The 13,983-nt window shown below is 36.7% G+C and overlaps 2 protein-coding genes across 10 annotated transcripts in view; one reads left to right on the plus strand and one right to left on the minus strand.

Moving 5' to 3' along the window:
- Positions 1-12,042, plus strand: part of FIRRM (FIGNL1 interacting regulator of recombination and mitosis) — a 50,622-nt gene extending 38,580 nt beyond the window's left edge. For 6 of the 9 annotated variants that reach the window (XM_055582195.1, XM_055582203.1, XM_055582199.1 and 3 more), the window contains 9 exons: positions 1,252-1,437; positions 3,214-3,336; positions 4,419-4,514; positions 6,123-6,236; positions 7,836-7,940; positions 8,560-8,640; positions 9,485-9,604; positions 10,663-10,842; positions 11,606-12,042. In XM_055582195.1, coding sequence (XP_055438170.1) covers positions 1,252-1,437; positions 3,214-3,336; positions 4,419-4,514; positions 6,123-6,236; positions 7,836-7,940; positions 8,560-8,640; positions 9,485-9,604; positions 10,663-10,842; positions 11,606-11,776 — 1,176 coding nt within the window. In that variant the 3' untranslated portion in view covers positions 11,777-12,042. Of the gene's footprint in view, positions 1-1,251; positions 1,438-3,213; positions 3,337-4,418; positions 4,515-6,122; positions 6,237-7,835; positions 7,941-8,559; positions 8,641-9,484; positions 9,605-10,662; positions 10,853-11,328 lie in introns of all 9 variants that reach the window. The other 3 variants (XM_055582196.1, XM_055582197.1, XM_055582198.1) reach the window with 3 other exon arrangements.
- Positions 12,043-12,858: 816 nt separating this feature from the next.
- SCYL3 (SCY1 like pseudokinase 3) overlaps positions 12,859-13,983 on the minus strand; it is a 41,916-nt gene continuing 40,791 nt past the window's right edge. Inside the window, exon 12 of the mRNA XM_055582204.1 lies at positions 12,859-13,787. Within this exon, the coding sequence (XP_055438179.1) occupies positions 13,567-13,787 (221 nt within the window). The 3' untranslated portion in view covers positions 12,859-13,566. The remainder of the gene's footprint in view (positions 13,788-13,983) is intronic.

Here is a 13,983-nt window from a genome sequence, read left to right on the forward strand (position 1 = left end):
AAAGGTCTTGTTTGAATTGATGTTAGTTGGCACAATTCTCTTGGCTTTCCTGATGCAGTTTGGTTTCATGAGTAAAGCTGCCTGTTGTAATAGATGCATAGCTCAAGAAGGGATCTGTTTCTCTGGCTTTATCAGCTGTCCCAGAAGATAGCCATGTAATTTCTCCCTTGTGTTGACAGCTAAGTATTTTCTCCAAACAAATACAATTCAAATATAAATATGATATATAATGTAGAAGAGTTTCTCTGTCAGATTTAATATAGTGGTGTGTTTTTTCTTTTCTCATTTTTGATGTAAGAAAATTTTTTTTCTTTCATTCAGCAAGTAGATTTTGGATATTTGTAAATTGAATTATTCTTCTTAAAAATTACATCAATATTCCTAGAGTATACCTTAATTAGTAATTAAGTACACCATTGTTTTTGCAGTTTTTCCGCCAGAAACTGATTTAACAGTTTAACTGTTTCTTAAAATAACTTTTGCCATTTTTATCTAGTTTGTTAACGTGGCATTTTAACAGTACTGTTTTTCTGTTAACCTGGCAAACACTTGGAATGATTTCAGTGGTAGAATTGTTTTGCCAACCATACTGTTCTGAACACTTGCGAATGAGTTTCATATGTTGTCTAAAGTAGAGCAGAGCTGGCTAGCCCATTGGAAAACTGAACCTGTGACCTTTGCTTCTCTGTGATAGCTAAGTAGTAAGCCACAAAAGTTGGCTAAATCAATCTTGTTGGTGTATTTTTGAATATTACTTTTGATTTAGCTGTACAAGTTGTTGAGTACACTGATTCTTAGGGAAAAATAGACTTATTGGGTAGAAGCATTTAAAATAGCTGACATGACTAATAATGAAATACATTATTTAATATTTCTTAATGCATTTATATCATGTTGCACTTAACCTGTGTTTTTCAATTTGGAAACAAATGCAAAAAACAAAAATAACTAAAATGCATGTTCATTTAGGCTACATTGATCTGGTACCTTGTGATAATGTTATGCAGTTAAGAACTATTATTTTTTGTCATACCACCCACACAACATGTGGGATCTTAGTTCTCCTACCAGGGATCCAACCTGTACCCCTTGCACTGGAAGTGCAGAATCAAGAGACTTAACCATTGGACCACCAGGGGAAATCCCAAGAACTTTAAAAAAAATATTAAATATGGAAGCTAATACTTAGCTTTGGTGTATCAGTTCACTAGACTGTCTGTTACTCTTGTTTTTTTTAACAATTAATTTCAGGTGGAGTTTATCCAGAAATTTCCCCCAAAAGAAACAGAAAATCTGCTTCTGTGGCAGTATATTTCCTTTCAGGCATTACCTGCTGAGCTTAGGAAACAAACTGCACTTGAGGTCACCAGAGCAGGTATTGCATGGTGTATGAAGTGGCTAGGCAGTAACCGCACGCTGGAAGAACTTGAGTCTCTGGTAAGTGCACTGTGATGGCCTTGATGCATTCTGTAGCTGTTTATGAAGCTGCTTTAGTTACTGGGGATGTGTTGTTAAAAAGACAGTTTGTGCCCTCAGAATCTAGCAAGAGTTTCATATTTCTACACTGTAAGAGTCTGTGAGAAATGTGCTATTATCTTGATTGATGTAAATATGAGAGGGGAGGGTGGAACAACACGAAACACATTATGAAATACTTTATTTGTAGTATATTTGCTGACATATTTCTAGATTTGGTAGAGAAGATCCTTCTTTTTGTACAACCCTCATTTTATGCAAATCTCTTCTGAGTCTTTATATACCTTTCTATTTAGAATGCTCCCTCTTAAAATAATGAAATAAAAAAGAAGTTGATCTGTAAGTCAAAATACAATTTTAAAAACTGAATATAGTACATGTTGTTTGGTGTTTATTTGCACATTCTTTGATTCATCATTCACTCAGCATATTTTGAGTGTTTATATGTGCCTAGCTCTGTTTTAGGCATTGGAGATAAAAATACATCAAAGAACAAAACCAACAAAAATTCCTGCTCTCATGGACTTACATTCTTTAGCTGTGGACAAAGAAGTAACACACACACACACACACATATATATATGTAAAACTTAGATACATATTATATATCAGTTTGTGATAAGAGACAAATCAAGCAAGGATGGGCACAGAGCATTCAAAGGGGTGAGGGCTTATTTGCAATTTTAAATTGAATTCAGGGTTTTCTTGAGACTTATATTTCTAAACTGAGTTGTAAATGTTCCGATACTCTATTACATAGTGGCATTTGACCTTAATCATAAAGATAATTTAAAACATTTACATATATTGAAAGGAAATATTTCTATGTGCCTTTATTGGTGAGATTGTTCAGGTTTTGTATTCATTATATATAAATTTCTATAGTAAAGACAAAAACTTTTGTATTAGATAAAATAAAAGCACCTATTTTCTAAAATTCAAAAGCTTTACTCTATGACCAAAACTAGATCAGCAAGTTATTTAATGATTATTGTAAAAGGAAATAAGTTAATCATAAGTTAAAAGCTGTGTGATGATTACATAAAATTAAGTGTGGTTGTTGAAGTATAATGGATGAAGGGCAAAATTACTGATTGTTACCACATGCCAACCAACCCCATTCCTGGCCAGTCAGAGAGACAGACATTTGATATATCATTAAGAGTGAATCCAGGAAAAATTATCTTTTGTTTTAAATTCTAAATAGTGTACTTAGGTACTATATTTGTTTATTGAAGGCAGTGTTGCTAAAAATTTTTAAAGATTAATTATACAACAACAGCAACAATAATTGAGTAAACTTTAAAAGGTTGGTAAGTACATAATGTGAAAAAAATTTAGTTGATAAATAGTATGAATTAGCTTGACCATATTGGCCATTTGTATCAAATCTATTTTTTAAAATATGATGCAGTTTCCATTTTGTTAAATTTTCAACCTAAAAGGAAAAAAAATTTTTTTAGGAAAATGAAGCTAATGTTTCTGTGTATAAGAAAAGTAGTTTTAACAAAATATATTGGTTGGCCAAAAATTTGAGTGTTTCTATAAATACATCTTATTTGGCTAACATAATACATGTATTAAGACATCGCTGAAAAGATGGCTTTGGGTCTTAGAAATACACTTCTAGTGTTTTTATGAAGAGTTAGAGGTAACTCAAAACCTACAGGTAATTGGGTTCCAGCTCCTTTAAACTGATGTCTACACTCAGGTCCTTTCCCTGTCTCTCGCCTTTAGAACACAGTGCTCTCTGCTCTGCTTGCTGTATGTAATTCTTCTGGTGAAGCTCTGGATATGGGGCAGCAAACTGCAATTAAGGAAGTTGGAAGTCAGCTTTCAATTCTTTTAAACGTTAAACTGGTAAGGAAAGCAACTGTAATCATTTTGCTGAAGAACAAATAAAATATTGAAAAAGAGAATGAAATTTCCATACAGAGTAAAATGTATGTAATTACTTTAGGTTCTTGGTAGCACTTGTGATTAGAACTTAAAAATACCTACTTTTACTCTTTCAGCCAGTTCTATTTAAGTTGATAGAATTATATTAATAAAACTAGAAATTAGTGAAGTGACAGTGACAGTCTAGCTACTATTTTCAACTCCTACTGTTTTTTCTTCTTTATTTGCTATGGCCTGTTTCTGTGATTCTGGAGTTCTTTTATAAAATCTTTTGAGCACTGGGAGAGTGGTCTGGCTTAATAGTAGAAGGGGCAAGTAAATGGATGTGGCTAACTTGTATTCCTCTTCTCCAGAAAAGCCAAAATCAGGCTAGAATTAGAATGAATGTCCCACAGATCACTGTAATTTAAAAATCATATTTAGTTAAATATCTAACTATGACATTGATAAATTGAAATACTGGCCTCTGGATGTCCCAGTCATCCAGCTGGAAGCTGAAGGCAACATTAACATTTGTGAAATAACAGAAATGGTTTTGCAGATGATATTTTATCATTAAAGTTTATGTATATGGTTAGATTTCACTGTTGCAGCATTTTAGCTTCAAGTGCTTTCCCCTGATCCTCATTAAATTATTCAATAAATATTCACTGAGGATCTTTCTTGGTGATAAAGCTTATAATATCATAATAGAAGCAAGAGTTCTGGAGAGGAGAAATGGAATTTTAAGAAGACTAAGGAATAAGCAAGCTTTTTCTGTGACAGATAAAAATCATGAGATGCCCATCTGAATTAAATCTGGGTTTAGAACATGGCTATACTTTTTCCTAACTGTGTGTCTAGAGGAAATTATTTAACCTCTCTACCCTTTTCTTAGTAGTAAAGTGAGGGTAATAATACCTGCTTCATAGAGTTATAAGGAATAAGTGAAGTAATAAATATAAAGTGCTTAGCATATTTCCTGGAATATAATAAATGTGAATGTTGCTAGTCTTATGTAATGGAAAATTTTCACCAAAATTATTTTGTGCTTCTTATTTAAGGTAATAGGTCAACCTTACGTTCAGCAGACACTCAGTCTTTTACTTCCACTGCTGGGATTTTTCATTCAAGCTTTAGATCCTCAGCTAGTAAGTCAGGTAAGAATAGTGGGCAAGCTATCTATTCTCTTATCTCTTTGATACTGAATAGTCAGACCTGTTTCGTTGTTGCTGGTAACTGCTTAGGAAACCCTGAGGTTAGGAGTCAGTTCACCTGGGAACCCTGCCTTCATAGCATTTTCAAAGGTATGCCACAAGCTGTTGTTGAAGTTGCATTAGTCACTCGGTCCTATCCAATTCTTTGGGACCCCATGGACTGTAGGCCACCAGGCTCCTCTGTCCATGGGATTCTCTAGGCAAGAACACTGGAGTGGGTCGCTATTCCTTCTCTAGGGGATCTTCCCAACCCAGGGATCGAACCTTGGTCTCCTGCATTGCAGGTAGATTCTTTACCATCTAAGCCACTAGGGAAGCCATGCAATAAAACCAACATGGGCTTGAGGATAATCCTCATTTTCTTTGAAGAAATAAAATGAGGAGCACTACTGAATTCTTCCTCTGGTCCCTAGCTTGCATGGCTGGACCTGGCAGAACCAGGGCCACTGGGGGATCCTCGTGGTGTTGCCTCAGGTATGCCTTGCTTTGGGTGGTTCTAAGTGATGGAGAGAGGGAAAAGGGGAGAAGGCCTTCATCTTACCTGAAGTGATTTGAGGATCTGGAATGAGTTCATACTAGACAGACCTGATCCCCTAATTGTTGGTTTAAGCTTACTGTCACTTAAGAAAAACTATTCCGAGGTAAAGCCAGTCCTTCCTATTTAGGAAGCGACGCAGCAGCAGCAGCATATTGCAGAGTGGGACTAGCAACACCTTGTTTTTAGTAGCTCTGGTTTTGGTTGTGTACATGAAGAACTTAGCATTAAAAAATGTTTACTAATTAGGCATATTTTTAGTTACTATATATGTATTTACAGAGAATGTAGTAAAATAATTGACTCAAATATGTTGATTCTGAAGATTCTAATCTTTTTTGAAAAATACTGATAGTTTTGATGTAATTGTACCTACTTTTAAAAAATCCAAATAACTTAACATTTAAAATTTTCAACATAAGTAAATTATTCATTGAGACACTGCTTCCATAGAAGACTATCTCAGTGTCCTTTACACCAGGCAAACTTTGGCCTCCTGACTAGGTTCTGCTCTCCTGTTTTCATCATAAGCACTAAGGAAGATTTTTTACATTTTTAAAGGTTTGTTAAAATATCTATCTATCTATCTATATCTATATCTATATCTATAATGTTTGCAACAAGGAACAAGCCCAAAATATTTACCATATGGCCCTTTACAGAAAGTTTGCCAATCCATGTTTAAAGAATGAACTTCTCCTTCTAGAATTTAAAATGCAAAATAATTTTTAAAGATTTAAAGGAATAACACTAGCATATTGTTTTTCAGAAACACATGAATTTTTAATTTTTTATTTCAATGGTTGGTAAGACTAATATTGTGGTAGTAACTGAATGAGTGATTTTATTGTTTTATTCAAATTCCACCTGTGAAGTGTAGGCTTTGTAGAATCTTTGACTGTCCTGGGTTTGGTTTTGTTTCCCGTCCTGCATACCCATCAAAATCTTAGTTGTGTCTCTACAAAGCACTTGTTTTATAACTGCTTGTAACTATTCTTTGATCTTTGCATCTTCAGGTTATAACTTTGCAGACCTCACTGCTTAAATTAGGGCCTCCTGACCATGTTCGATTGGCATTTCTGGATTTTCTCTCTTCTTTGGGAAAACTTTTTATACCTCAAACTATCCAGGTAATACTCTCTTAATCCTGTTGTTCCCATGTTAACAAAATCTCTAATAATTACTGAGGGATTTTCAGGCTTTAATTTCTGGAATTCTGTGGATTGCTGACAAATGAAAATTGGAGAAAAACTATTTTGTGAAGAGAGGGTTACTGTCTTAGTAGAACGCAAGTCATTTACTTTTAGAAAAATATATGTTGACATACACATAATTTATAGAACTGGCTATAGTAAGATTTATGATAGTTGGGTTCTAGCATACAAAGTTCCTAAGGAAGGAAAGTATGTCTTCTAGGGAACAATGTATAGTGAGGAAATTGGGTGATTTATCAGTTATTCTCTTGGTTTCTATATCCATTAAAGGGAGCCTATTTGTTTCTTTAGAAGATATTTTTGAAAATTTTGCAAAGTATATATAGTTGACAAATAAATACGTATTTATAAAACTGTAAAGGCCTGGTGATACACTTCTACTGAATCTTAAGACATACTTCACAGCAAAAAGAAGTCTTCCTCCTAGATTGAGTTCTTCCTTCCTTATTACTGTGGTCAAGACAATTCTAGACACTTGACATTTTCCCCCTACTTCTAGGTCATACTATGAAGATTTCAGTGCTGAGAACTTTTTATGTAAGTGGGGCAAAAATATGATGAATGTTTTCTCAGTACATGTTAAATAATTAAAACCTTGAAACCAAAACTTGAACTGGTTAGTTTATAAAGGGCTCTCTTGTTCAAAGGTAGACAATACCATACTGTTGCTTTCCATCACGTAAAGTTGTGTTTCTTGAGGTAAGTGTAGACTTGACAGCTTCTTTTCAACTCTCTGGATAGAAGTATTCAAAGATACTTCTATTTGAGCTATCTTTTTAGAATAAAATGAATGTAAATATATTCTGAAATTCTGCTTCATCAGTGCCATAGCCATGGACCCTGCTGGGCCCAGAACCTACGGAACAAATGTTTAATAAAAGCAGAAATTACCTTACCTATTCCCAGAGTGAAGTTAAGATCTAAAGAAATTTGGGGGAATTCATCAGCATATGAGAGGCATTTAACCCATGTGATATTAATTCATTTATTCATTCAAGAAAAAGTTGAGTTCTTGTTATATGTCAGGTGTTATTTTGATCCCTGGGGATTCATTATTCAGTAAATCAAACTAATAAATACCCTCAGCCTGTTGAGAAGCAACAGAGTACTAAAGTGGGGATATATGAAAAGGACTAAATTGGTGGTGAGTGCTACGGAGAGAAATAAAAGCAAGAGAAGGGGAATAAAGAATGTATATGTGGGAGTAGAGTCTGAAATCAGACTTGGTCACTGGAGTCCTCACCGTAGTGACATGTGGGTAACACCTGACGCTGAGGGAGCAAACCAGGCAGGTGCCCGAGGAGGCATCTCCAGAACAGGGGAAATGGGAAGCGAACACCCCCCAGCAGGAAGCACATCAGAAGGAGAGCTAACACAAAGGCAGTGGGGCTTAGAGCAAAGGAGGGACACAATTGAACACATTTTATTGTGTTCCCTGGGACAGAATTAAGGAAAACTGATAAGGAATGTACTCTGCTGAGGTTCTCCTCTAATAAGGTTTGGTTTTCTTTGTAGGACAGAATTCTGCCCAGCCTGTCTTCTGTTTTTGCTTCACTGCTAGCTGACAGGAACTGGCTACTAGAACAACATTCCTTGGAGGCATTTACTCAGTTTGCTGAGGTAATTAATTTAGAAGGCCAGTCTATCACAATGATCTCTAAAACATTTTCTGATATTGCAAAATATTCCAAGAACATGTATAAAGCTGCTTTTTGTATATTAGCCATAAAATTTCTGAAGGAGATATTACTAGCCTTCTGTTTTACAGGATCTAAAAATGAAGGCCAGAGAAGGGAAGTGATTTCCCTAAGGTCCTCAGTAGTAATGATCAGAACAGGCATTCAGACTAGATGTCCTAATTCAGATGCTATTTGGGGTTGAATGATAATATATTTCATCTCCACCTTTCACGGGAGCTAAGTTGATGAACACAGACCTGTTAGCTCAGCTCTGTAGAGAAGGCGACCCTGCCCTGGGCTGCTTTTACTCTTAGCTGCCGTTGTACAGTCCTGCCCTTCATCACAATGGAACCCAAAAATGTTGGGATGACTGGGCAGAAATCGTTACAGCTCACAACTTTATACTTGTGCACCCTCAAATAACTATGAGCTTATTATCTTTCAAGTGATTTTTCTTTTAAAGTTGCATTTTTAATTAAAGTAGCTCTTAAAACTTGTGTACTTATTTTTGCAGGTTATTAAAATGTACTGAAATTAGTTTTTTATCAATCTTTTAATAGGGAACAACTCATGAAGAGATAGTTCCACAATGTCTCAGTTCTGAAGAAACAAAGAAAAAAGTTGTATCCTTTTTGGAGAAGGTATTTTATTTGTATAGCATCCAAGTAGCAGAACATATTTTGTTATGTTACTTTTTAAAAAATTATTGCCAGGTTGAATATCCTGTTAGCTTATTAAGCAGTTGGGACCTCACTGCAGGTCAGAAGTGAAACACTTGGGTCACTCTGGCTGTAGTCTGGGATACTGCAGCATTGATCATCCAGGCCCAGAGAAAAATGCGGATCCCTCACCAGTAACTCACCATCATTAGACTCACACGTGGAATTGTAGGCCCAAGAGGGTCATATTCACCACCATAATCCAATCAGGACTTTTCCAAATAGTGGCTCCCATATTTTGTGTGAGCTTTGAAACTTACATGGGGACAGTGGTAGGATGTAAGTTAAAGGTTAACTGAAACACTAATAGAACAGTTAAACCACAAATTTAGAATACTAGGATAAAGTGAATTATGCTTAAGTACTTAATTTTCTTAAGAATATCTCATTGAAGTGGGCTATGTCTCTTTTTTGTATATATGCATATATTATATATAAGCTGGATGTAAGTAAGTAAGGGTGTGTACATGTTTCTTTTAAAAATTTCTCACCCTGTTCAGTAAAGGCTAGCAGATAATTGTTTTTTTTTTCTCTCTGTAGGGAAGGCATACACTGTAAAATATTTTTACCCAAATCACACTGAGGATAATTTTTACAGACGAGTCCACCTTACTTCCAGAATTTGCCTAGTTCACAAGCTGAGCCTTGTAGTTAAACATTCGGCATTTAATACACACAGGTCTTTTCACTGAGTATCACACCATTTTGATAACGAGTTGAGAGTGCTAATGTTGGTATTTACTTGGTTCTTCATGATCTCTGGCAGACGGGGTTTATAGATGAAACTACAGCTGCGAGACTGGAACGTATCAAACAGGAAAAAGGTACTTTCTGGGAGCCTTTTGCTAAAGTTACTCAAGAAGAAACAAAGATGTCATCTTTACAGGTATGGACTGCTCTTCAGTGTGGATCAAGCTTTAATAAAAAATGTGCTTTATTACAACAGTAGAACAGAAACTAGCATGGTTCTTTGCCTCGTACAGAATAGACATGTGAAATTGTTTTATGGTAGTTGCTCTTTTAAAAATCACATTTCTTCTTTCTGGAAGGCTAACAACACAGAGAACAGAGGTGGGACACCAAAAAATGTTTTAAACATCATACTGAATATACTTTTAAAACTATCTGCAGTAACCTTTGGAAAAGATATGTCTTTGTACCAGTGATGCTACAAATGCAGTAGTTTCTGAACCACAGAAGAAAACTGATTGACATACCTTCTTAAGTGTTTAGTTTGATCCTTTGCTTCATTCATCACAGTCCAGAAATTATATCTATCAAAAGGCAGAAATCTGACATTTCTAAGGATATTCAAAATTGTTTGAGCGCTAATAGTATATTTGGAATGGCAATCCATAATGGTAAATATAAGGTACAACTCTTAAAAACCCAGTAAGTGGTTTTCAAGACATGTTAACTTTTATGCCTTAAATCTACAAAGTTAAATATATCAGTAGTGTAAATAAGCCCTAAAGAATTTATATATTACGACCATCTGTAGGAAGACAATGATTTTAAAAACTGTATGGCTCTAACCCTTCATCCTCCTTCCGGTGCAGTGAAAGCATCATTATAAACTTAGCATTAAAAAGAAAAGGGCATTTTAAAAAATTCATACTTGGGGCTTTTTTGTAAGGACAGATTATATGGCTAAAGAACACTCACCTGAAGTCACTGGACAAGGCAGCACCTCTTCGTTTCCTCGGCCCTGAGCATCAGTTGTGGTAGCACCCTGAATCCCTGTCGCAAATCAACACTGCCTTCATGTCTCTCTCCAGATGAAGGCGGGGGTAAGGGTCTCCTGCCCTTGTGAGCCAAAGACTAGAATAAAATTTTCGTATAAAACTTTACAATTTTAGAATTTGTCCTTGTAAGCTTTAGTCCAAAAGGAAAGTTCTGTTTGGAACGGGGATTATGGAATTACATGTTTTTCTCATTTGCCAGCCTTGTGTGAAAAGAGCCCGTCACGAGCTCCCCTCAGAAGATGAGTACAGGTCAACACTGCAAGCGGCAACAGAAGCCTTGGAGGCGATCGAGTTACTACTCCAGAAGTCTCCTCCTCCAGACTGGCTCCTGATGGAAATGGAGACACTTCAGGAAAGGATTGATAAGCTAAAACGTCAGGTACTCTAAGGTGAAGAGTTAGTGGACTGGACCATTTTGTCAACTAGATAAATGAGTTGAATATGATTTTTTTGTTACCCTATAGTACATTTTGTAAATGAAAATATTGACATATCTGTACATGGTCTAACACATAAAACTTTTCTGAAGTTCAATCTAGCGAAAATAAGTCTTTATTTATGGACATTTAGAGAGCAGGATTGTGGGGGATATTTCTCATTAAGGACTTTGGTACAAGGTAATACAAGTGGAACAGTCGTTAACTGCCCAGGTCTCCACAGGGCCACTCACTCAGATAGTACCTCTGTAAACAAATAAATAAGCTGCCTAAGGAAACCTTAGCAATTTAAAATCATTTATATACTTTATAGCTAAAAGTTTTTCAGTAAGTTGTATTCCATAATAGAGTTTACTCTTCTGACAAAGAAATGGCACAGAATTAAGCTAATCAGCTTGAATTTTTGTGTTTATTTTCTTTACTTCCAGAATTGCTCTGGAAGAAAGCAGTAAGTTCCACCTTTCCACAGCCACTTGCTCTTCACAGAAACTGGCCTCCGTCAGACGCACAGGCTCTTCCTCTGAGAAGGGCTGTGAACCTCTGCACTGCCCAGGGCTCTCCTCCAGCAAGCCAGGTCTCCTCTCACTTCCATTGGCAGACTGGATAAAGAGCTCCTGACATGAGAAAAACAGGATGCTTTGGGGCTTTCTCATCTGCAGTGCCTGCTTCTGAGGTATTAGTTTGATTTTTTTGTTTGTTTTAAAGAAATCCTTTCTCCTGAAAAGTGACGTGCAGCCACTGTCACCAGCCGTTATCGTCCCAGTTCAGATCACCATCGTCCCCCCAGCCTGCAGACTCGCCCTGCAACGAAAGAGAGCACACAAGGGCAGCCTGCTGAGACAAGTCACGTTCAGATTGGAAAGACCGGCAGTTTAAAAGGGGCCCAACACGTGTCTTTCGACGCCAGAATACATTTCTTCATACATAATTTACTATAACAGAAACGTGAAAAGTAGGGTCACTTTGGTTCCGCTGTTACAAAATCACAGCATTAAAAAAAAACTTTCACAAGAACTATTTAACACTTAGCCCAAGCACTTCTATTAATACATTTTCCTGGGGAAGAAAAAAAGATGCCATTGACAGGAACTGATTTTGTTCATTTTCTGATCATGTTAATAAACCAGTTGTGGACATCAGTCTTCTATCACTGGGAAAGAGTGCATTTTTCTTTATAAATGGGACAATATAACTGCTGCCTGTGAGAGGGAAATATGTAAACTAATAACAATTTAATGATCCTCACCTCAGTAATTTCTGCTGCAGCAAATTTTGAGGAAAAGTGCATCACTGATGAGACATTATCCTTGCTGGGAACCACTGTTTCTGTCCTCAGTTCAGGCAAAATAAGAATAGCAGCTGAAGGCTTAATTTCTGGGATCATATCAGCAAACCAGTCCAACTCTGGGTCTTTCACTGGCTTCTTTTTTACCTGAATGGTAAACTCCTCTCCTAAACCAAGTTCTGATGGAACTTTAAGGCGCCTTTCTTGTGACAACACTTTCGGTGGCTTGGTTTGGTCTGGGTCATCCCTGCTTTGTGCAAGACTGGTCTTTGGGGGTAGGCTCGATTTTGAAGGCAAAGCAGGAGTGGCCTTTTGCTCCCCTGAGGTAACAGGTCTTGTGGGCATCATTCCACCTTCCAGATTTACTTCAGTATCTAAGCTGCCGGGCTCAAAGTCATCCCAAGGCTCTTCCTCTGCATTCAGGTTAGTGAGCGGGGACTGGGCCGCTGCGTGGGAATCTGCAGGACAAACCTCTGCGTTGACAGTTTTGTTCTCAGGCTCCTCAGGCTCACTCCAGTCAGGCCACTCCTCAGACTTTTTAGAACTTGATGGGAAATTTTCACTGTCTCCTGAGGTAATTTTCACTTCGGAGATGCCATTGATGGGAAATTTGATAGGCTGAGAAAATTGATCATCTGTGGGGGGGATATGTACAAGAGTTATTCTCATAAAATGTTGGTTAAGACGTGCAATATATTTAGGAGAAAGTAAACACTGAAGAAATGTATAGACCCAATTCCTTGGAAATAACCCATGTACACCGAACTATGAGGTAGCCCAGCAGAACATAAACCAACAAAGATACAAGTTAAACAAATGTGATTTGATGGGCACATACCAAGCAACAATTAACTGGAGCACCTAATCCTTTACTAAATACTCAAACATACTATTTATCTATAACAAATACAAAAATGTTCTAGCCAGGCACTGATACCCTCAAGACATTAATTATGTACACCTTGAGAAAGTGTTGTATGCTCAAGTAGGCTGCCTCACGTTAGCATATCCTCATTTTAAATAGATTTTCATAAGCATAGTCAAGTCATGAAGTCCTTTGTAGTATGGTCTGACTGTGTGCTTAATTCCACAAACTTATTTAACCACAGAACTCCTCTTTCGTGGCACACCTGATAACATCTTCCAGAACTATCATACTTTGATATAATTTGGGGAAAGTCCCCAAAGTGAAGTATCTGGTGCAAAAAAGAATGCAAGCAATGTCTCCACCAGTTACGAAGAAAAGACAAGTATTTACCCTATAGTCCAGGGAAAAAAGATGCACCCAAGCTGACTACATAATTGTAAATAATAAGAGAATTAAGTCTCAATAAGAGAATTAAGTCTCAATAGTCCCAAAGTGCCCTTTAGTTTCAGAATTTTAATTACTCAGGAAAACATTCACCAAGCAGTGGAACAGCTGTATAAATTTAATAAATCTACCTGTCTGTAGAAAAGTACTGTAGTAATCTCGCGGTATGTGCTTCTTGCTGTTGATGGGCATGTTGCCAGAAAAACATTTAGGGAATATGCCAGGGGAGGGGTTCTTCAAGATTGGCAAGCTCTGACTGCGCTGGCTGCAGGTGATGTGCACAGGAGAATCTGAAGATAAATAAAAACTCCAAAAAATGAAAGAGTAGTAAATTGCTTCTTTTCCTATCACATGTTAGGTGAGCAACAGTTAAGAGGAGGGGTATATTTAACACAGATAAGAGATAACCTGCTGGGAGAGGACGTCTCCAAATATTTGGAGAGTCATACCTACTACGGAAGTGTCCACATGGTGGTAAACAAAGGA

Source organism: Bubalus kerabau, chromosome 5 (assembly GCF_029407905.1).
Source record: "Bubalus kerabau isolate K-KA32 ecotype Philippines breed swamp buffalo chromosome 5, PCC_UOA_SB_1v2, whole genome shotgun sequence".
Taxonomy (NCBI): Eukaryota; Metazoa; Chordata; class Mammalia; order Artiodactyla; family Bovidae; genus Bubalus; species Bubalus kerabau.